Genomic DNA, 24,832 nt, shown 5'->3' on the forward strand with positions numbered 1-24,832 from the left:
TTTTTTTTTTAATTTAAAGGAAAGACGTGCATCTGTTGCTATTCTCTGCTATTTTGATGCACTGAACATGACAGTTCAGCACAAGGCGGTTACTTCGCTATTAATTCTGCTGGAGAAGTCTCACAAAAGGTGCAGTGTTTCAGTTTCGAACACACAGCACAAAACAAATGGTTTAGTAAACCTAACAGAAGTGGTAGGTTTTTCATGACACAGAGTTGTTCTACTGTAGCTCTCAACTTGCGAGCAAGCCATCAATACAAGACATAAAACTGGCATGCACAGCACAAGTCTGAATACAACTGTCTGAATTGATGTACTACTGGTCAGGTTCTTCTTGGGATTCACTCTGTCTTGATCAAGGGCCATATGACTGGGATGCTTTAACGCTAGTTTAGCTGTATGTTAAGGGAAGGATTAGAACTTAGTCTCAATTACCCACAACAACAAATTTACAAAATGGTTAGATTTTAATGACCAGCTATCACACACTTGCAAAAAGAATTATTAAGTGATCAGGAATTTTGTTTCAGTCATTTTGCTGAAAGACCGTTACTTGCCCTCTTCATCCAGAACAGCAAAGAACTGCTGCAGGAAGTGTTCAAGTAACTAAGCACTCTCTCTTGCACATTTTGATTCCTCTATTCTCTAATGCCAATGCAACTATTTATCTATTTATTTTTAGGGCACCTACTCATTTATTCAGGAGAACTCTCCACTCTCCATGCTCTTTCTCGCTTTGTGAGAGCACTTTTTAACTCTTTTTGTCTGGAAACTCACAGCACATCACAGCATAAACAGAAAAAAAAAAAAACCCATTCTGCCAATCCTGCAGCTACACTGAAAAGTCATTACGATTACCAAAAAACCCAACAAAAAGCCAATAGTGCCCCAGTTTCTCCAGTTCTTTTTAGACCTGCAGATATGGTCTCCCTTAAGTAAAACTGACCGGTATTTTTTTCAACTTTTAGAGGTAAATTCTTTCTTCCTCTAAGCTACAGCAGTGCTCTTCTCCTCTCCCTAGCAAAGCTTTTATGTGAGCTAGGAAAGAAGGAACTTCTCTTTTTTGTCACTTTTGCTACGTAGCTTCAAAAACTACATAACACTCCAAAAGGGAATAAAAGAAGTCTTACCCATTGCTTGCTTTCCCATGGCACACTGATAAGTGTTTCTTGGGGACTGGTTGTGGTGAGGATATGGAATCAGCCCAGCACAGACACCAAGCAGTGTGAAAGGCTCAATCTCCAAATGTGTTGTATCTCTTAAAAGAAAAAATACCAATTATAGCAGCTTTCTGAACAAACACCTTAACTAGAATTTATTTAATTTAGTAGTATCTCATAATATGTCAATTAAATTCTGTTCAGGAAAACGTCAGTCAGTAGGACCTCAAAATATGGATTCACTATGGGATTTTTATTTTTTATTTTTAAAAAACCAAACATCTTTCTTTTGGCTTTAAGTGTTTCCACACGAAAAGAAATGAAGGAAAAATAAATGAGTGTTTATGAATTTCCATCATAGAAAATAAGCCTCCAGATAAAGACAACCTGAGGGAGCTCAGTAAGATAATAAAACGCCAGTTTATACAGTAAGACACAAAATGCCTTAAGGAATGTCTTCTCATGTAGTGAGAGTCCTCCACATCAGACTACCAATCTCAGAGATCTAGAAATCCAGTGGGGAGGTGGAGGAAGGAAATGTGAGATAGATTCAGGTGTTCAAAAAAATAAAAGTGTAGTTTTAGCTTTCCAAGGTCAGTTATATAATATCGGTTAGAGGGAAAAAAAATCTGTGTCCAAACCAGATCCAGTGCCGTGGGTGATATGGCATAACCACTACTTGAAAAGCTCTGCAAATATTTCGGAAGTGGTTATGTCGTTAAAAGGCAGGACTGATAAGAAGTAAAAAGACAGGGACAAGGAGTAAAGACTGAGAGATAACAAAATTTGTTCTACCTGGCATGAGCTTCAGAGGAGAAAGTCCATGTTCAATAAAGACAATTAAATCATAGTGTGCCTTGGGATGCAAGTGGAGTAACTAATAACTAAGGATGAAGTGTACAATAAAGCTTGGCTGGAACAGATCTGCTTTTTAAATCAAGATAAGTAAGTAGGAAATGGGGAATTTTGAAATAAAGATAATTATAACTAAACCTAGACAAAGCATATCTTTCACAATGTTCTAGAGTTATTACACAGTGCTTAGGTTTAGGCATACATTGCTTCTCCCATACACCTGCATTCTAAAAACCCCATCTTTAACGTCTGACTTCTCTTCAAAGTCTTTTGGAAGATTTTTTTTTAATCAGTTAAAGAAATTCATTTGATTACTAAACTTTAAGACCTTGAAAAGAAAAAGTCTAGAAAAATCGTTGTTATTATTACAACACTCAAAAGATGGCAAAGCATCACAGGCTCAAAAAGGCTGAGGAATTACCTGTGAGCACATACAGACTGAAGACAAGGACCAGCAGAAACTTACATAAACAATGTATGTGCTACTGAAAAAAATTAAATCTTAAAATTGAAAAAATCTGGAAACCCTGAGGAGCAAGCCTAGTGAAATCATCTATCAGTCCCAGAAATCTTCATAAATCACAAATACGTTTAAGTAACCTAAAAATCACCTGCTGGCCAGAGGACAGCCACTACTTTTCTCCACTTGATAAAAAGCATATATGTTAATTAAAGCCCATCTATGTTAATAAGAATCCCAACTACAGTCAAATAATTGCAAAATGGTCTCAGGAGCTAATAGCAAACTTAAGGCACAGACTGCTCCCTCATTCTGTAGAACTTCACAGAACTGCTGACTGACACTTCTCAAAGAATAAAACAAGAGGCTTAAGACTTACTGACAGTGAAGTTGGCAAATTTCTTCAGAAGGTACAAGTGCATAGAACAACATGTACATTTTCAGATAGGGTGTTCAATACAAGTATTTTTCCACTGAGGTCAATCCTATTTTAATCAAAGCAGATGCAACATATGTGGATCCTAGTATCTTATGAAGTATTCCACAATGCTAATGAGAGGCCTTCAAACTTTACAGAGCAGTTTAATTTCCGCAAATCAAAATGCCACTGCCAGAAATGGGCCCAAGAAAGGAAGGCAACAGCATGAGTTTGAAAATCAGAGTTACAAATGGGTATGGAAGAAATTGAATGCACTAAACAGAGTCAAATCCTCCAAAGAAAAACCCCTTAATTGGATTGGGAAGGTAAAGAGAAGATACTGTAGCTAAAAGAAGCCTACATTACAAAAGCAGATTCACAATAGCGAATTGTATCAGTTGTATGACCAGAACAAGTTGTACCAACATGGTTGCACCATTCAAAATGCAAGATGATCAGCTGGGGGAAGGGGGTACACAAATCAACTACTAGGGATGTAGGCAACATCATTACTACACACAAGGAGCAACGTGCTCCTATAGCGCAAGCTCAGATACTTATGGCACTACTATCTACAAGCATTGAAGCTAAACTCAAAACAAGTTGATGGACAACTCAACTTTTTGGCAGTTACCATAATTTCCTTGCACTAGTCCATTGCATTAGAAGTTCATTTCCTCCTCCTATTTTTGACTAAACTGTGATTTCATGTTATATGCTCCCATTAATCTTCCTAGCTGAGTCAGGTGTCTTGTAACTTAAACTTTTAATCTCTCATCCTTTGTGGAAATGATTTAATTTTGGCACAAATTATGGCAATTGTGTGTGCTCTTCTTTGCTCATGCATACAGAAGCCAGACAAGAGCATGCAAGAGTAATTTCTTAAAGTGATAAAGTCTTCAAAAGCCTGGGCAGGAACAATACAATTTAATTAGCAGTGGTAATGCATTTCATCTGACAAAAGTTAAAGATAACTAAAGGTCTCATCCAGCTCCACTGAATTCAATGATGTATTCTGTTGGCTTCCATGAGTACTTGACCAGGACAGAACGTCTAGAAAATGCATTTTCTGCATAAATTTACTGATCAAACATTTCATGGAGGTAACTTCTAACATCTTACATGCAGCCTTCAGTTGACAGGATATTGTCACAGAAATACCAAAAAACATATAAAGATAGGAGGAGTTAAAAATTTAAAAGAACCTTTAATGTGAGCTCTTTAACCACAGTTATCAGACAGAGAAAAAAAAAAAAATGAAGCACCAGGTCTTTCACATACGTGGACAACACAAAAAAATCTGGAAATCTTTTTAAATGAAAATCACATACCAGGAATGGGTTTAACATGTGGTAAAAAATACACGAATATCTGATACAGACACTTTTATCAGGGCCTATTATACATCTGAAGGTCTCATTCCAAGAGAGAGTTTTCCAAATTACAATCATGACATGCTAAGATCATCATTTAACAGGTGGAACCATTTGCCTTCTGGATTCCTATTGTTTAAAATTACTTATGGTGAGCAGCCCCATGATTAGAACAAAAAAAACAACACACCACATCCAGAGAAAAAAATTGATACACCTTTAAGTATTTCATATTTTTGAAAGTAAGAAGCAGAAACAAATCCCAAAAGCTAAACCACTTTTTCTAACTATTCCATGGATCATTTAGGATGTGTGTAAACATATTTCTTTCTTTAGCTTTCATCTGGAGTTGTTTCAACCATTAGCAAGGGAGCAATGCGTGTGTGTGTGTGAGAAAACTAACATTACTGATATGCTTGCATTTCAGAGTCAACCTATGAAAGTTCTTCCTGTACCAGTGTTTAGTCTGAATGCATACTTACTTATTAATTGTATGTTCATACAGTGCAATGTTACAGTCATTTTCTTCATTCACGTCCAAATATTCAACAAGGCCTTCATGCAAGAAGTCTTCAAAATTCCTACAGTTAAATTAAAAAATTACACTAGAAGTACTGTCCTTTCTTATATTTCTGCAAAAATAAAACTATATATTGAAGGAATGTAACGTGTAGAAGTTAAGCTAGAGAAATTACTTTTACATTAAAAGATCTGTGCATTATACATTTTCAAAGAAAACTACATTTTTAAAATTAATCCCCTTGCCCATTCACTGCTTCATACAGTCTGACCAATGTTGCTTATTTTAACAACTAAATATAATCTTCTTGTATGTATTCATCATCACTATAGATGTAGGCAAGTGTTAGGGCAAACTAGTAAGTTTTTGTGATAGTTTTGTAAAATTCAGTTAAACACTTTTGTGTAAGTGTGTTTTTTAAACATGCAAACTAAGAATTTACAAGTAGTTTCAAATGTGCCTAGTTTAGGGCAGTCAAGTTGATATCCCTTTGAAGTGTTTGATTTTTCAATCTGAAGGATGATACTGCCTTAAGCCTTCCACTTGCATAAAGATGAGGCTGTGAGATGTATTCTATATAAACACCAAATTTCATAGAAGTAACAAAATATTACCCAATTTACTTTGACTTTAAACAGAAAACCCCCAATACACTGATTATTAATTTACATAGGAGAGTACTTTTCCTCTACATAGCTATCCCCAAGACTCTGAAATACTGACTGACTGAAGCATTTGCACACAGTATTTACAGATAGATGTGACAATTAATGTGGTCTCCTTGAACTGTGTACCTGTATCCCTGAGCCAGTTCTTCCATATGCTTGTTTGTAACCGCAGGTTTTTGCTTCTTGACAATTATGTAGGGTCTACAATTAAAAAAAACAGAAAAAATTATCACAGCACATACTTAAGCAGGTAACTTAATTTATACGTATAGTAAGAACCCTGCCTACGCACAACCTGCTTTATAAACCACTTTTAAAATTTATCCACCTTTAATTGATATAGCCCCATAAATACAATCAGTACTTATCCAAATCTTGGTTTTATACCCAGATATCCTGAACTGACATAGTCTATGATGTACCCAAAAAGTGTACAAGAAAAAGAAACATTTCAATTTGGAGGAGGAAGCCTTCCCCTCCCCTCCATCTAAATCTTTAAACTACCATTTTATAAGTTTTACCTACACATTTTGCTGATGGCTTCAAAAGATTTAAGATTTCCCAATCTACAAAGCTAAGAACAGCATTCTACCGATATTGCAGGGACTTCATAAAATACTGAGTGAACAGTTTGTGCTCAAGTGTCCACATGCAAAAATGTATTTTGCTGTTACTTACATGATGTAAAGTATAAGCATTTACTATGGGTGACCTCAGATTAATCCATAAATTTCAACAGCACACAGATCTCTGAAGGCTTCCTTACCACACGGAAACACTGACACAAAGGATGGCATGCAAGAATTAAACGTCAAGGGCTGCTGCTATTTGGACAAGTTGCTCTTTTAAAGAGCAGCAAATAGCTACAAGATACTTGTGGAGTCTACTCTGAAGTCTAAATAACTGTTTGAAGACTAATGAGTACTTTTAAATGGTTAATAGAGGTATCTGAACAATTGCAGGGTGGGGAGTGCCATAAAGTAAACTTGGTAAACTCCTGGAAATCCACATTATTTCACTTGTCTTTATTTTACAAATCAGAAGTTTTGTGGCATCTCCAAACCTACAGAATGGTTGATATTAGCCTTGACTGTAAAAGTAATTTCTCTGCCACTGAATATGACCCTACCCTGGACCTCTTGACCAGGTATGATTAACCGACGGTTTGTACACGTACTATTTTGGAGCCTCCAGTGCACCTCAAACTGCATTCAACCTGCTCTGACATTCAGTTAATGAATAAGGTGGAATGCCAACTGCAGTTCTTATTGCTGCTTCTTTAAAGTATTTACAAAATACGCACACAGCTAGTCAATGCTGAAATATGCACATATTTATTAACTCTGCCTCTCTCAGTCTCTGTTGATCTTTGATGCCTTGTTATGTAGGCTAAACTGGAGATATTGGTACCAGGATAATCTGAATGGAGTCTCTCTAGCCTCTACTATTTTCTGTTTCAAAATATTGTTATGTTCTGCTTTCTCATTTTAGCCACCCAATTCCTTTTTGTTTTCCTCTGTGACATGACTGTTACTCAGGCACTCTTTCTGTCTAACAAAGAGCATAAACATCTCAAGGCGGAGACCTTCCTCACAGGTTTATTGAATTCCCTACCTACATAAGGGTAAGCAATGAAACAAATCAAAATTGTGAAACATACTTCTTGGTACAGGTATACACACCTGAGGAAGTTTTGCACCAGAAGTAAAGGCCCTTGAAGAAAAAGAATAGCTTCTCATCCTAAAATGGGATATCACACCCACGGAACATCAGATGAGTGGTTGCTTGTTTCTTGCTTTACAGGAAATCCCCTCCAAGGACTTCGGACATTACTGCAGTTGCCAATCAGGTTGAATTTTACTTTTTTTTACTTTTGTTTAAATAGAAAGCAGATTTATTTGGGCTTTATTTTTTTAAGTTGCTTGACTATATAGTGTGCTTCTCAGATCTGACCGGTTTGAATGAAGGCTATTTAAGGAGAAAAAAGATGCTCGATTTGCTTAATTCTCTACTTGTGAAAGTCTTAGCCCAGTGTATTTACATCGCATAAAACAGTGTGTACAGTAAGTTCACTAGTGAGATAATTCTGACAAGATGTTCACCTGCACAATCTCCCTCCATCAGAGGAAATGTAGACACATCTGTCAGACAGATTTGTAGAAATGGAAACAAATTCATTGATATAACCTGCTCGACGCATTATCCGAAATGTGTTGACTAATTTCTGATGATCACGTATGACACCGAGGATGTTACCTGTTCAGAAAGGGAATAAAAGCATGGTACGTTCTTTGCATATCCAAAACTCTACTTATAAATTCTGATCATGTCTAGCATGCATAGAAGTACTTCCTACTTCTTGCAAATAAAAGGAGTTGTAATAAAATTTCCCTCTTCTGACATGAACAAGAATTGGCTCTTTTTTTCTTCTCACTAAACATTGAGAAACAAGAGTCAGAATTTCACAAGTCATCTGTTTGCCTCCAAATAGCTTCAGAAACCAAATGATGTGGTTCATCCAGCTTTCTTCAAATATGTTTCTGCTGAGGTGTTCATTCATCAATTAGAGTACAAGCAAAAACACTTCTGAAGCCGCAATTTCAGCCGTACTGAAATGGATCCAAGTTTTCCAGGAACAGACCAAGGAACTGTACTGCTGCCTTGTCAGAAATTTTAGAAAGACCTGATATTTTTGATATATGCAATCACTCACAACAGCACCAGGTTTCCTCCTTCAGGAACTTAGCTCAACAAGCTATTGCTATCTTAGCAGGGCACTTGAGTGCATACTTAAGTATTCAGATGGATGATGAACAAACAGTGAAATTCATTTTTAAAGAGCCACCTGACCAAAGTAATCTTAATATATAAAATAAAAATATGTATGGTGTCATTTCAAACAAAACTTCAAAGGAGGAGACAAAACAGGATAGTTTTTATCATTAAGTCTTTATAACTTCAGGTAACAGATTTTCTGCCCTCTTAGATCATAAGTTTAAATCAGAATCATGGAAGCCATCCACAAGCCTGTTTTTTTTTTTATGAAACACACCCACAAACTAATAGACTGAACAGCAAATGGTTTTGCTTCACTTAGTACCAGATAATCTATGTTTGGGAACATAACTGTCTTGTTCCAGACCACAGACTGAGCTTGTGAAGGAAGAGTCCAGTATTTCGGCTCTGTACTCTCCTTTGGAACATAGAACGAGACAGAATGTATTGCACGTGGTTTCAGCGAACCTTATCTTTTAAGATACTGCTACAGAAAAGCAGCGCAAAGAAATGCAGCTTGGTCAAGTGTTGCTTTTATGTTACTGGGAAAAGGCAGTATTGAAGAACAACTGCTGCTCACTTAAATCAAAGGTAAATGGAGAACTTATTCGTGGTGACAGACATTAAATACTAGTCCCTGGAAGTGGATGCTGTTGACAAGAGGCTGTTTTTAAATCATAGTTGTAGTTTTTAAAATGTCAGTATTTTGAAATCTGTTATCATAGTACCTGTTGATTTAGATCAGTTGTAAGAGGAACTTAAGTGTGCAGATGCAAAATACATATGCCAAAATCATCCCTTTAACAAAGAAAAGAGGCCTGTTTTCCAAGGTCGAATTTTCCCTAATCATTCACAAAGCAACTTGCCCTTTAAAAGGTAACTTTAAAGAGAACAGCACTGCTAAACTTTACAAACAATTGATGTTTCCTTTCTTTTTTTAAAGGCACTTGCATGAATCTATATAAAAATACATAATACAGTAAAATTAAATACTTTCTGTGAATGAAGCTCTGAATTTGTAAACTCAAGTTATTACAAACTTAGCAGCATTATTCTCTTTTTAAAAAGTACTTTATGAATGGCATCTTATTTGGTGAATGTCTGAAAAAACCAAACAAATCTGTAATAGAATCTACATATTTTTGTGCCTATTCATGCAAGTGTCCTTAAAAACAGTACTGAAATTTGAAAAAGCTTCAATTTCCCAGCTACACACATCTGCAGAGTTCTGAGGACACAACTTCAGACAACTAAGTGCCATCATCTCGCCTGTCTACTCTGTCTAACCCTATCAAAATATTTACAGATGAAATTACCAACACATGGAAAACAGCATCTGCTGTTGACTGTGCTCCAAAAATTGTTGGAGGGTTTCCGAAGCCTAACTATCCAGCAGCAATAAATTAAGAGTCAGACTGCAGAAAAGTTACATACCATTAAGGAAAACAAGGAATACATTTGGATATGAAAGTTCTTCACCACAGAGCAAGTTGACATCTTCAACTCCAAGATTACTGGCTAATTTAATAATCGGGCCATCTTCCATATCTGTAGTAATGTGAGTCATGAGGGCAAGGTTTTTAACCAAACCACAAGCCTAAAATAAAAAAATATACCTTTTATCCATTTTATTCCAAAGTATTAATACTAGACTTTTTCTTTCAAAACTGTACTCATGAATAATAACAAAAAAGTCAAAGTATAAAGTGAAAGAAATGAGACAAATTAACTACACTGAAAATTAGGAAGGAAGAAAGGAAGAATTTTCTATATCCCACTGAAATGTAATGTTTTAGCATTTACAAACTTAATAAAATTATAGGCGATGAAGTTGAAGCTCTTAAGTTATCCAACCATGTATAACCCTATATATCTTTCTTCAAAGCAACAGCTACTTAGAAGCATAATGGAAATGCAAAATCAGTCTAGTTACCAATTTGCCAGATATCGTGTATGTTCTAGCACAAACTTGAGTATCTTATATAGTGAAATTTAATTTCAGCTGTTTCATGAGACTAGCCCATATTGATTACTTATTTATGCCAGAAAGTTCAGAGTTTCCCCAGTACTTTCTATTCAGAAAAAAAAAAAAAAAAAGAAAAAGACTGTCTGCATGAATCATTTGGTTGAAATAGCTGGATGATGTGTGTAAAGAAAAACATACAAATGATTTCTGAACAGTTTCCAGACAGTCTACTCATGTAGGAGAAAAAAAGCAATGTAGCAAGGAGGACCAGGATGTGAAAAGATAGGATGTGAGAAGACACACAAGTTGTGTTATCAGGCTGAGGATCACTTATCTCTCCAGAAACCTCCTCATCTCTTCCTCTGATGGAGGATCACTTGCTTCAAAACAAACAGTGTCTCCATTCCTCAGGACAAGAAATCCTGAAAGCAAAGTAGAAGTTCCTCACCTCTCCTTCAGGAGTGTCAGATGGGCAGAGCATTCCCCACTGAGATGGTTGTAGTGACCGAGGACCACTCACTTTCCTTGTCTTTTCAAACTGAGAAGAGATTCTAGTCATCATTCCCAGAGCAGATATATAAGACAAGCGGGACAATACTTGCGTCACACCTTGGCGGTCCATTTTGAATCTCTTCAGAGACCAATTCCCCTGTAGAATAAAAGCAACATTTCAAAAAAGGTATTGCAGCTTACCCCTGTCTACACGTCTTTTTTCAATGTCTAGACAGAATGATACCTGAGGAGCTTTGCACAGTGAATGTTGCATATTTATATAAAACAACTTTCTAATTACCTATCTGCATATAAACTACTGGTTATAATATACTTGTACCAAGTATTAAAAGTTGAAACAAAGGAACTGCTCCTTCAGATGAGAGGATACATTTGCTATTATAAATTCAATCATACAAAGATTCTTCATCATCTGTCCCTCGCAGGTAAATCAATACTCAAATTTAGCTAAACTAAATTATTTTCTATTCTCCCTTTATAGATTTTTTTCAAAAAAAAGGTATTTTGAGTGAAATACAATTTTACAATAGATCCCACAAACTTTCAGGTCTGCCTTTTTCATGATTTGTTATTTTGGTAGGAAACACAGGCATTTATGCTGGAGAAGTCTGACATCAAAGCCATCTGTACTTTCTTGAAGCCTTTTGTTTTTAGAATCCAGAGGAAAAAGACTCACTGATGTGTCTTCTCACAGAAGAAGAGTGTATGGGGGTTTAGGTCTATCCAGGTTCTCTGGCAGGATTACACCAACTATGAAATGCAAGATCCATGCATATGTCAGAGGTTCTGTGTTTCAGGACTGTCACAGGCACTATCATTTCTGGTTTTGATTAGAACAGAGGAGTTCAGAGAATATTCTAGGACACAATTATGTTTCCATGCCAAACAGATTTAATTAACTCTACTGTAAGATCTTGAAATTTGGTGCTACATTTTTTGACTTGATGACATCTACTCCATACACAGTTCCCAGCACCGAGTCAATGGACGTAGCAAGTTTGTCTCAATTACTATTGTTTACCCCAGCCACCATGTTACAGATCAATCTGAAGGCAATGAAGATCTCAAAGGTAATGCTTTCCCAAGGATTGTCTTCTGCTAATTCCTGTAGCCTTTTTAATAAATTTAGCTCACCAATGCTAACAAATAAATTGAAGCTTGCTTGCTGTACTAAAGTGAAATCCTTTTAGAGTGTGATTTGCTTGGCTTCTTTATTTATACATTAAAAGCACAATCCCATTCTGTGATGAGCAGCAAGAAATCAGCACCCATCCCAATGTTTTTTGCTATTTCTTTCCACTGGAGAGACTACCAAATAGTCTGCAGAACTTCCCTTTCTTCCTTGTTACAGAAACTGGGAAGACATAATGCCCAACAGTAAGTCAGTCAAAAGCAACGTGTCTGCTTGCTCACCCTTCTTGGGAAGGGTTCACCCACTGACCATTTCATTCTTTAAGGACTGGGAATTATCAGAATATAAGTGAAAGAATACAATAAATTAGTAGTTTTTCCTCACACTAGAAATAATTGCCTGTGCAGTCTCAACTAGTATGTGGTTCCTCTTCACTGCCCAGGAGACTGCGGAATCTCAGCAACTGGAGGAAAGGGGAGGTAAAAATGCTGCCTGAAGAAATAATACAAAAAATTCTTTGTGGTTTGGGGGGGACAGATTGACTCCTTCAAAGTTGTCCAAAAAAACCCAAAATGGGGCCAGGGCTATTGTGAGACCATCCCCAGTAAAGAACTTCCTACTGAAAACTCCTATGAACTGCAAGTTGCTCCCTCAGTGTCATTGGATGACTCTGCAGATGCTGAAATGCCTATTAGGCCTGTGGCATTACTGCCTGACCTACCCCCTCTTTCGGAATTATCCAGGGTAAAAAGAAGACCTACAGCAAATATCACTGAACACCACTGTACAGTTCATGCAGTGGTACTACAAATTCTTTTGCATGCTACTGGTGTAATTATGAATCCACTGAAGTATTTCATGCTTTTTGAGACTATCATTGAAGCATTCTGGTGAGATTGGAGATTGTTGTTTCCAAGAATGATTTTTATGGTATTTGCTTAATCTCTTGAATAGTATGCACTGGGCATTGTTCCTGAGAAATTATTTTCAATGCTTAAGAGCAGATGGTGTTTAACTGCTTCTGTGGCAGTAAAAAAAAGTCCAAAGATAGTGGAAGAACGAAGACTTCACAATATGTACTGAATACTTTGCAGATTTATCTCTGTCAGTCCAAATGGAAAAACTGGCACCAGCTAGAAGAAAGCACTAGCATTTAGAGAAACAAATCTGTCAATTGTTTTGGTTATGTGCACTGTAGAGATTTAACTACATTTGGGGCACTCACAAAATTAAATAGTGATAAGCTTAAACACTGGGATTTGTAAGTAACAGACTGTTGGTGGTTTTGGATGCAATTTGTTGAGTTAATTTTCTTTACAAGAACTGAAGAAAAACTTGTGTTTCATGCTAGGCAGAAAAGCTCTCTCAAGAGGTCCAAACATTAAAAATTAAGTTGCACACTTTTTACCAGCTACTAAAATACTTAGACTAATCTAATTTATTTTAAAAATCATGGATTTCAAAGTCATTTACAAGCTAGTAGCTAGATTTCAGGAACCATCTCACAAATTGCTCTTGCAGATGTGTGAGGTAAGAGACAAAGTTAGTTGTATTTTTGTTCTTATCCACTTGAACAAATGAAAATATCCATCCTAGTAGAAGCCAGACACAGGCTAAAATCTAACCAAGACAAATACTTAAAGGCTTAATTATGGGGTTTTTTTTCATTAATACAGCATGTAGCAGTTTCCCCTGTCAAATAGTCCAGTATCGTTAACAGAGAAGTTCTAATTTCTGTGCTGCAAATTGGCTCATATTATCAACTTTATATGAATAAAAAGGCACTGCCCTTAAATAGCTGAAAATTCATCTTTTTTTGTCGTTGTTTTTGACTACCCGCCCTCCACCCCCTCCCCCAGCTGTCATGATGTTTTCCTGCTGTTTTTCAACCACTTTTTGGACATATGATGTAACCTGACCCTAGCTAAATCCAGATAATAAAAAAATACCATGAACCACATAGTCAAGTAGAACCTAGAAAACAGTAAGTTGGATAAATACAAACTTGATAGCTATTTTAAATTTGCTTATTTCTACCATTCCTTCACAAACACGAAAACATCACTTTGAAATAAATGGTGAAATAAAAAGTGGTTTGATGATTAATGATTTGCCAGCGAATTCTGAAAGCCCTGCCCAAGAGAGAGTTTTGCAATTTTAATCTTTAGAGAATGTTACATAGATTTACTTTTACAACCAAAAACACATTTTGATCAGTCACTACAGTGGAGAAATTTTGCATACTAGAATGAAAACAAAAATACTTACTGTTGAGATGGCATTGACCATGCCATTTGTGATCTGGTCTTGACGCATATGCTTCACTACATCAAACTGAGCTGCACGTTGCTTGGGGATTACCTGGTCAGCAATCTTTTTCAGTTCAGAGTTAAATTTTTTGAACAAGTCTTCAAACAGAAGAGAAAGAAGCTGGAAATATGAAACAATTGAGTTAGGGGGAAAATGACACTTCTCCAAGTCTGAGAAATGGGAGAGAGGGGAAGGTGGGGAGAGGGGGAGGAGAAACACATGTTTAATATGTCTACCTTCACACTTCTTGGTTAAAGAATATCCTCTCTGTTTCTCAAACAATATTTGTCTCACAAGTCTTTTGCCTTTTTACATTAAAGCGCAATATTAGAGAAATTATCTTGTAATAGAAAGCAAATTAAGTAGAAGAATGGTGTGAGCTTATGCATTTATTCCTTTTTGGTTTGTTTAATCCTGCCTTCACAATATCTTAGCATACCCATCCATCTCTGTGCTATCCATTTACTGTTTTTCCTAATCTGCTACATTATAAATCAGCTGATCTACTTCTTTCTTCTTAAAGTCACAAACTCTTTTAAAGATTTAATACCCTAAATGTACAATCCTGAATTACACACAAGATTTGGAGGCAAGACCAACTTCTGTTCTACTGTTGGATGAAATAACTGCAGTAAAGCAGTAAGTGAAGAGTCACTTTAAGATATTCTATTATTGAAAGTGAAAAAGGCTTTAAAGTGTCCCTTCCCAGGAATTACTTTACTTAAAATGGACAAGACAGACACCCAAGTGACTGTAAGGGGTTGTTAGGGGAAGCAACTCTGTAACACAGAGTTTGGAAGCAGTGCACAGTTTGCAAGACCAGACTGAAGCACGAAAGGTGCAGTTACCATTGCTTCTGGACAAGCACAACCAAAAGACTTTTTTAGGGGCCCAGAAGCAACCTCTGCTCTTGACAGCTGGCAAGACATATCTCACGTTATGTAAGCAGCTCAGATACACTTTTATCCTGCTAGTTTCTGCCAATCAATTACACCCACAGAGAGTCCATGGGTTTCAACACCTGCCATCCTTTTCCAGAAGTGCTACTATCTTAACAGTGCAAAGCTCTTCCACACATCTACCTTAAAAATAAAAAGTTTAAGCAAAGAAGCTACTTAACACAGCTGAATTGAAAAAAAACCCAACCACAAACCAGCAACACAACCCTTCAAAAGTGCTGCAATTTAAGCCAATTATTTCCTGTATATGTATACTCATTACTTTTTGTTCTTAAAATAGCCATAAAAGGAAAAGGCAACCAAAGTTTGTGATCTGACTCTTTTTGCTCTGCAATCTGCTTTGCTTCTGCAGTTTGCTCAACCTCTCCTTGCAGATGCTAAAAGCTCCCCAAAACACTTAAATCTGCATTAAATTATACATTTTAAGTGTTCATAATGACTAGTTTTGCAAGCAATGTAAGTTCTAAAGGTCATCAGTCCTGCCCTGGGACTCATTTTACAGCAGCTCCAAGTGTCAGAAGAGCTGAAAATGCAGCAGCTAGCCATTCCCAGCGTACAAAGCATTGTAGGGCTAAACAAGCTAGGTATTCAGCCACCACAAGGTAAGACATTCTGGAATCAGTTCTACAATTTAATATCTGTATGTGCAGAATTAAACTTAATTTTAACTGTCTGCATCAGAGGTAGTCCCAACTTTTCCTCACCTTCTGGAAACAAGAAAGCAAACCACGCATTCCTCTAACACTCAGAAGGGCCACCAGCTTTCATTTGCTTTCCTCTACCTACATGCCCCAGCTGGGCTGACCAAAGCATTTGACAAATGACTCTGTAAAGCAGTTAATTAAATTATAAGCTACCCTTTTCACTGGCATCACAAATACATTTAGGAATAAAATAATAGCAAATAACACCTGGAAAGTCAAGACAGACATCTGAATCGCAATAAAACACTCCCACTGGCCTTCATGGAGAGCAAGCCTGGATTACCTTTGACAGCTTATTCTACAAGACATAAGGAACACTTAGTCACTAAAACTGTAAAACCAGCGATAACACACGCTGTATGCTAACCCCTGACAAAAATGAAATCCTATTTCCACTCTGGACAGAAAGTTTTTCCTGAAAACTGGTTAAGTGTTTATTTTTAGACCTGGCCTTGGCACTAGAGGAAGGTGTTATAAGCCCTCCTTCCCTTCCTGAGGCTTGCAGTACCATTAACATTCACAAGGCGATACCTCCTCACCATTCTCAAAAGAAACCTTGCCACCTGCAACTCATCTGTGACGTCACAGCTCACTTAAATCACATTTCCATCAGAAACAAAAGCATCTTTTATGAAGCATCATATTAGGAAGGAGAACCTACTAGAGTCTCCAAAAAGTAGATTATGAGGAAGTATTTCAAAAGTAGGGAAAAAGTAAAAGGAAGGAATGTGCACAGTTTTAAGATGTCCGACAGTCATGTCAAATAAAAACAAAACACTTTTGAAATCAATCATGGTATACATTTGATCTCAACAGGTTTGAGCAGGACTTAAACATTTTCACAAAACACTTAACAGAACATTTAAAAAAAAATCACTCAGAAAATGTTTTCATGTTTGATTTCTTGATCATAAAATTGCCAAAATCTCCTAATTACACATGCCATAGGGATTATAAAGCCACGCCATCCTTCCTCTTCTCTGAACTAATAAAGTAAGTTACACCCTAAGTACACCAACTCCCTCCTGTTTGCCAGTCTGAAAAGCATCATACTTGCTAATCTCCCTCACAGACGCTCTGTCTGTAAGAGCTCTGACAATCTGGCAAAGCAGAACCTCACAGTAACTGCAATATTTAGGTCAAGAGCAAGAGATTAAAGAAAAAGGATGGAATACAAGTGATAATATTCAATGGATTTCATAGCTAGTCCAAGGTCTTTCAGCCTGTTTCAGACAGGAGCACTAAAAAGCAAATTAAATTTAAGAAAAAAAAACACTGACAGCTCATCAATTGATTTTCATTGAAAATCCTAAGAAAAATTAATAAAGAAGTTAAGCTGCTGAAATACAGTTTCACCAATTAGCTTAATGTCAGAGAATTCTAATTAGGCGCCTTGAGATTGCTATTTAGAGTTTAAGCCTTTAGAGTGCCAAATTCTCCCTTTCACACAAACTGGTTGCAAAATTAAAGACATTAGGCAGCCTTAATTATATTATCAGAACAGCTGGGATTAGGCAATCTCTGAAGTCAAGGCGGTATTCTTTTGTCACAGGGTAGAAATCCCTTGCTTTCCAGGGTGCCGGATTTTGGTGCTGTTCCATATCTCACCCATACAAAGCAAGCTGCATTAGAAACAAAAAAAAAAAAAAAAAAAAGAAAAAGAAAAAAAGAGGACAAAGAACGGAGTAATGCTTAGCAAATAATGAACACATTAAGGAAAGAGAAAAGGTAGGTGAAAAGATTAAGCCTGAAATCTGTAGGTTTTGCTAACACCTCAGCTGGCACCTGGCCTACCAAGCCTCTAGTGGCAGAAAGACTAAGAGAAAGCTCTGTAAACCAGCTTGGCTAGTGGATACAATTCTGTTATCTAAAGCTAAAGCACATTTCGTACTCTCTTGTCCCATGGGGTGTGAAATTAGCAGCTATTGTTTTCACACATTTTTATAAACACAATGCCTTTTATGTCTTTACATCGTTTAGACCGCTATGTTTTTCTCCTCACACGGGAATATTTTCTATTTTTTTTTTCTTTATTCAAATTTTAAATCAACAGGATTTTTATTCCAGGAACACACTGGCATTTAAAATAACCACCAACCATTTTATCCACACAAACTTTAGCTAAATACAAACATTTAGAAACTGTCAGAAAGTCTCCACAGTTTGTATTTTATAATCCAATCAAATTAATATTACACCGATAACATGGCAGACAGGAACTCAAGTGTTCAGCTTGAAATGAGCTTTTAAAATATCACAAGGGAGCCAGAATTACTCTTAATCAAGTGTCACAACCCCCCCTGCATAATTCTCCTTGATGTAGAAAAAATACGTATTGGCTTTGTTATGATGATCCTCTACATTTAAAACCTCTTCCCAGTTAATTTAAAACGACTTTTGTTGTTAACATCTGTGTGAGCAGAGACCTTTTTCTTACAGCTTGTAGAAAACTTTTCATCTGTTCTACTTTGTGTCTCTAAAAATATTAAGAAGAAACAAATGACTCCTTCAATCCAGTTAAATAAGAACAATAGGATGACAAAACAACCATTTTACTGATTATAGTCATACTGAACTACAGTGATAACATTAGAGCAGAAACCAAATAAATCCATTACAGTTTAAAATATTTGCCCAATTAGAATACTGCACTGATGTCCTCTTACTACTCCTTACATTTTAGAAACAAGTTCTGCTTCAGCACAAGAGTAAAAGTTTGATGAACAGTCAACATATTAATTTGAAGAAAATATTTTTTTTTCCTAGCAGGTTAAGAGGATTTTTTTCTTTGTATTTGTGCTTCGAGTGTGTTCAAGAGTGCAATCTTAGTTTCTTCAGAAAACTAGGAAGCAAAGCACATGTTTTCACTCTGAAATGACTGCACGCTCTGTGTGTGTGGGTTCACATGTGCGCATGGAGCCCAGGCCAGGGTGGGAAGGCGAACAGGTGTCTGAGACGACATGCAAGAACACACCTTAAAAAGTACAATAAGATGAGAATTCCCACTGGATACAAACAAAAAGGAACTGATATTGTTACTTGCGCTAAAACAGAAATCCCAATACAAATGATGTGGGGAGAGCAGAGATGGATAGTTTATCTATCCTGGTGCATTATATGTACATTTCTGAAATTCTAATGCATGACATGATCAACAACCAGAGATGATACTGACTGGCAAAACTCCAACTTAAGTCACTACAGAGCACAGCAAAGAAGTCCAATCCTAATACAAATTGGTTAATCAAATAACCACACATGGCAAGGAACAATCCATGCCATGGTAACTAAGCAGCTCCTTTACCTGACAGGCAAATTCCCACTGTGTTAGTAGAAAGCAGTTTGGCCAAGAGCTGTGAACTGCCATTCTCTCTGCAAAAGTACAGTGCCTGTCAGACACCTCAAACCAGCAGCCCTTTGTTACTGCTTTTACGTCCAAGGCCAAAATTCTGCAAGCAAGAGAAGTCCACACAATCCACTTCCATGAATTGCTCAAGCTAACTTTAAACCACTTATTTTGATAATTCATGCTACTCCAGAGGCTAGAAAGGCAGTTGACAACAAACAAGCAATCTTATGGGCTTCTCCAAATTACAGGAGGCTTGAGTGGTTGTTCTGTGAGCTGCTGTACAAGCTGGGTCCTCCACAGTGGGAGAGCCTGGACCTGACACACAGGCACCTACTTGGTCCCAGTTTATTCCCTTACCCAGTTTCTTAGAGGAGGACACTGGAAGATGGATCTTACTGCTGCCTTCATTATAACAGTGTTATAATGGAACTAGAACTGATGCTGTATTTATGCTGCTCAGTCCTTTTATCTGGTACAAAGAGGAAATACAGAAGCAAGGTTAGAATTTACCAGTCTCAATCAGGGAAGCATAAGCTATGAGTCAACACAGAAAAGCCAACAAAAATAAAATGAGAGGGAAAACACTTCAACAAAGAATACAGGGATGCTCTTTACTCTGCACCTTTTAAAAGCAGATAGTAACAAAAACCCAAAAGAGCATTTTGCTCTGAAGTAAAAACTCACCTGCCCTGCCAACTCCAAACGTTTATTTCCATAGTAGTCTCTGTCATCTACTTTATTTTCTCCTTGAGCCAAAATTACTCTGCGCACCATCACTGCTGTGTATATGCATTTGGCACGAAAATTGAACTCCTTCACCTGTAAACAACAACAAAAAAAACCATACTGATGTTTCAGGATCAGTTCCTCAGTTCTCACTCAGACAAACACATCCATTTAAATCAATGGGTAATCTGGGCTGACTGAGGAATTACAAAAAGGATTTGTGCACTTCACCTTCTTAAAAAATGCTAAAAGTAATATCTATATATATAAGTGACATTGAAACAGATAGTAAAAGAAAACAAATCAGAACAAAGATATAGGTCACAAGAATGAGGTCCTGAACTAACAGCTGATAATACCTGGCTATGGAGAAAAAGTGCATAGTATAAGTAGTTCAATGGTTACAGCATTTCATAAACATACAGACTACTTTTGACTCAATCCAAATCTTCCCCTTTATTTTGAGGATGATTTACTTTATCTCAGCTACAAAGCAATCAAAGACATGTTTCCCTGCCAACAAAGCTCACACCATAAATAACCACACAATTTTATTCCAGTTCAAAAAAAAAAAATTACATACAAGAACGTGAGTCAGAATAGTTGACGCTAGCAGCTCTCGTGCTTCTTCCATCTTTGTTTTCTTTGGGCCTCCCCACATCCTTTGCCTTCGTACTTTGTTTCCAATGTACTTCAATGCCTGTTAAGGGGGAAAATTAGTTTGAGTTAATACCAAAGTTGTAGCCTACACAAATATACACACACAGAGATCTGTATGTACTCCTCAGTCAGTGCAATCCCGCTAGTCACAAATGATACAAACTTTGAGCAAAGCACAAAATACCAAACAAAGCGCAAAATACCAAACAAGTAAGTAATGCCAATTAAAAAAAAATATTGAAAATTGACACAATTGATACAAATTGTCGCAAAACATAACCCGTTGTTTATCATATGTTGGTAACATTTGGATAGGAAGTGGAGAAAGAGCATGATTACAACATTAAAAGAAAGGGGATTGCAGAGATACAGGAAAAAGGATTATATAAAATCCAAAGATACCTAGTTTCTTTAATTTGACTTTTAACCTCCAGTTCTTTTGTGTCCTTGCTAAGTTTCATTCAGATATTAAACCATGAGGTAGCACTCACTTTTTAATATGCACAAACATGACATCCCCATCTGTCTCCAAGAGTACCTTGTAATGATTAATGGATTCTTACTCTCGTACCCATTGTCCAAGAAACGGAATCAATCTTCAGAATTCAGGCTCAGCTGAGTCAAAGAAACTATCCAGGTCCATATAGGAAGTTCCTGCCCAGAAATGAAGCCATGCCCCCTATGCTCCTCTAAATGACAGGCTATCCTTTCCATTTGTTATGTTCTTCCCCAAATAGCTCACTTTCTCTTAATTTCATTTGACATTTCTTGCACAGAGTAACTTCTGTATTCCTGTTTTTCTGCTTTCCTGGATGCTTCACATTTCTCTATGTTCCTCAAGTACCACCATTTTACTCTTCTGACTCCTAATTAAGACAGCCTTCATGCCACCTCTAACCCTGAAAAGCCCACAAAGATGCAAACTAGAAAGACGTTACTTTTACAACACTCAACATCACAAATAGAAAGATTTAATAAAGTTTACAATGAAATAGCAGAAATAAGACTAATCTTCAAAAGCTTCTAGCAGATTAATATGTACATGATGGAAATGCTGCCAGCAAAATGGCCTGTGTTCTGGCTAATTAAAAAAGTACACAAGCTGAAAAGAATTCTGGCAAGTCTTTAGCAGAATGGATAGTGGCTATTATTGTGGGCGTTATACAAGAGATTAGAATTGAAGGACAACACCTACTCATGACAAAATGGTCATGTTCACATCAATGGGGCTTCTGTGAAATGATTCCCATTTTGCTGGGAATCATCCTCAACAAAAAAACCTTAATGTTATGGACATTACTACCTGCCACATATATGAAAACATAACCCTGTACTTCTGAAAACAAAGCACTTCTTGACTTTGGTTTTTTTTCAGTTAAGCAATGAGACCAAAGACTCACTTTTGATAAGTCCTGCCTCCTTGAAAACTCACAGGTTAAAATAACCCCCCAAAAACAAACCTCAAAACACAAAGTGTATGTTAACTGCTGAGACAAAGTGGTCAATATCCACTGTCTTTAGATTTCTATGGCCTTTGGCAATGTGAAAATACACACCTGCATCTGTGTAAAAATTTGAGCTTTTTGGCATTCTTCCAGACTAGGAGCAAATGCAGCCATCACATGTTCCTCTGTGCCAATCATTTGTACAATCTCTTGGTCACTCTCAACACCCATGGCCTAGGAAAAGAAGAAAAGACAGAAATAGCACAGGCTTTATGTTAACTCACTGACATTTGCTTATGCTAATTTGGTATTGTTTGTCTGCATTACTACTAAGAAGAGCTAGTTCCTCTCTAAGAAACTGTGCCATCTGGCACTGGCAGCACATATTCTAGCTATGGAAGAACACTAAATGGAAATCTTGATAAGCAGCAGGAACACACACACGTCCTTTGGAGAGTGTCTTTTTCTTCACAGACAGGAGTTAAATTCTATGCTTTTTCTTAAGCAAAAATAAACAGGTAATAACAACCCTACATGTGTAACAATGAAAACTAAGTCAGAATCTACAATAAATAAAGGAAGCTGAAATTTCTTAAAAGATTACACATGGTCTCTTACAACAAGCAATTTCACAAACCCAGTTGACTGTGATGCAGCATGTCCCATTTGAGAAATGTTTACAATTTACCTCCTTTGCAGCTCTCTACCTTTAGAACATGACTTCACCACACAATTCCACTTGAAAGACATTCTATTATTTCACTGATCTTTGGAACACCTTGTTAGACTTTATACTGCGGAAAAAAGCTTAATAAACTAAGAAAGCGCTTAACAGGTTTAGAAAATCTCTCCATCAGTAAGTGTTTCAAGGTGGCAGCCATCAGTGAAGGCCTTTGTGGATTCCAGATGGTGCTAAAGCTCTCCGCTTCACACATTTGCCTGGAGCTTTGCCATATCAAGAAACAGAATAATCTCACTAAACCTTTTCTGGCTGAGTTATAATATGTTTCTCAGAACTTTGTGAGGAAGTTATGTTTGCATTCATATTATTCTTCAAAATGCCTGCCACAAAGACCATTGTAAATAATGGCCTATGTAGACCCTAGTATTCTGGTTCTCATTAAAAACTGGCAGTGTCCCAAAGAGTTACGTTTTCCTCAAAAATGCACAAATACCTTCCCTTCTTACTGCCTTCATTGGGTGTCACTTTGCTTAACACCTAGTTAATGTTATCCCTTTGCAAAACTGTTGCTCTAATTGTGAAGTATCCAGCTTTTTTCTTCTTTTTTCTTTCATTATGTCTTTTTCAACAAATAAATGGTTGGTTGAGGTTCCTTTATCTTAAAACTCTTGTCTCTTCAGCTTGTGGTTTATTTGAAATTAAAAGCAGTGCATAAGTAGCACACAACCATAACAGTGTGAGCACATTCCTATTTTAGTGCAAAGCAAAGATTCCAATTCCACCTTCTCGGACAGACTTGAGTACCAAATCAAGACACGGTTACTTCACCAGATAAGAGTGACTCATCATAGTTTGCTCTCACTAAGTAGTCACCCCTCTGATCTCAAGACTCTTTTCAGAACCAGAATTGACCCATGTGATATTACTGTAGTTCAGATCTCTGTTTTTCAAATACTGTTCTTCTTCCTCACCCTTTTAAATAAGGTCACACAGTAGTCAAAAAACCTCAGCAGAGAAGTTAACAATATCCCTCATTACCTGGGAGCAAAACTTACAAGAAAGTCTACAAAAGCATGAAACCTTCACAACAGTCATTTTCCATGTGTCTAGGACCTAACATCTGACCAGCAAACCAATTCAGGAACCACAGCTAGACTCATACAATTATTGCACTTAGCCTACAGAAGAACAAAATTTTACTAAGGGACTCTTTGTGCCATTCTAGGTACGTGTACCAAGTACATTTATCTAAAGCACACCAAATGCAAGCTGATATCACCCTATTTCTGTCCACCACGTTAAGATGGCAACCAGATCATAAGAGTTATGTAAAAAGTGAATAAAACAAGTGGAAAAAAAAGGCAACCTGCAGTTTTACTATGCTTTTTCGTCCATTAAAAAACAGAAAGCCACAGTAAATTAAAGAGGGTTGACAACTTCATCCAGCTTGATGAATTCTCTGATCAAAAGTCTGACAACAAGATGAGAACAGGACTTCTCATTAGGCCTGTGTAGATTTTCTAGTTGAAGTTTGTAGCAGCAAACTCACTTGAGAATTCTGAATTTGTGTGAGAAAGGCTGAGATCTGCCACCAAACAACATATGTTCTACTAATAGATAAGTGCAAAGTAGGGGAAATTAAGTTATGAGTAATTACTAAAAACTTAGGCAAATTACTGAAAAAGATGTCCTGATACAATAGACTAAAAGTAAACCCATTTATTCTCCTCTGTACTCTCAATCATGGGCAGAGCTGCACACATAAATCCACCGACCTGCAACACTAACAGGGCAAGCAACAGGCCCATGCTGGTATCAGACATTTGTAATTTTAACACTTTATTTTTTAGTAAATTTGTCCCTAATGTTGCACTTCAAAAAAAAAAAAGAAAAAAAAAAAGTACTCCAAAATTAGCCTGTAACATCACTAGAATAGGAACAAAATACTCCTGGGTTGTTGCTTGTGTTACCAAAACACTGAAGACATGCAAAGTAGGAGTGAGTCTTATGCTTAAAGTTCTCATGATCTCAGGACAAAGCCAGGGGAAATGGAACTAACATAAAAGCAAAGCAAGAGACAAGATGTCTTGTTTATTTTTGACTGGAAGGCAATGTTAAAAAGAGATAATTTTACATGAGGGTGGAAGGGAAGGAAAC

At 36.9% G+C, this 24,832-nt stretch overlaps 1 protein-coding gene across 1 annotated transcript in view; it reads right to left on the minus strand.

Annotated features, from left to right (window-relative positions):
• POLR3B (polymerase (RNA) III (DNA directed) polypeptide B) overlaps nucleotides 1–24,832 on the minus strand; it is a 78,968-nt gene that overhangs the window by 36,777 nt on the left and 17,359 nt on the right. Inside the window, exons 9-18 of the mRNA XM_010080512.1 lie at nucleotides 22,105–22,227; nucleotides 20,472–20,588; nucleotides 19,847–19,981; nucleotides 14,109–14,270; nucleotides 10,644–10,844; nucleotides 9,664–9,826; nucleotides 7,557–7,710; nucleotides 5,581–5,655; nucleotides 4,749–4,847; nucleotides 1,131–1,258 (exon numbers count right to left, since the gene is read on the minus strand). Coding sequence (XP_010078814.1) covers nucleotides 1,131–1,258; nucleotides 4,749–4,847; nucleotides 5,581–5,655; nucleotides 7,557–7,710; nucleotides 9,664–9,826; nucleotides 10,644–10,844; nucleotides 14,109–14,270; nucleotides 19,847–19,981; nucleotides 20,472–20,588; nucleotides 22,105–22,227 — 1,357 coding nt within the window. The remainder of the gene's footprint in view (nucleotides 1–1,130; nucleotides 1,259–4,748; nucleotides 4,848–5,580; nucleotides 5,656–7,556; nucleotides 7,711–9,663; nucleotides 9,827–10,643; nucleotides 10,845–14,108; nucleotides 14,271–19,846; nucleotides 19,982–20,471; nucleotides 20,589–22,104; nucleotides 22,228–24,832) is intronic.

The sequence above is a fragment of the Pterocles gutturalis genome, unplaced genomic scaffold, assembly GCF_000699245.1.
Source record: "Pterocles gutturalis isolate BGI_N339 unplaced genomic scaffold, ASM69924v1 scaffold20439, whole genome shotgun sequence".
NCBI lineage: Eukaryota > Metazoa > Chordata > Aves > Pterocliformes > Pteroclidae > Pterocles > Pterocles gutturalis.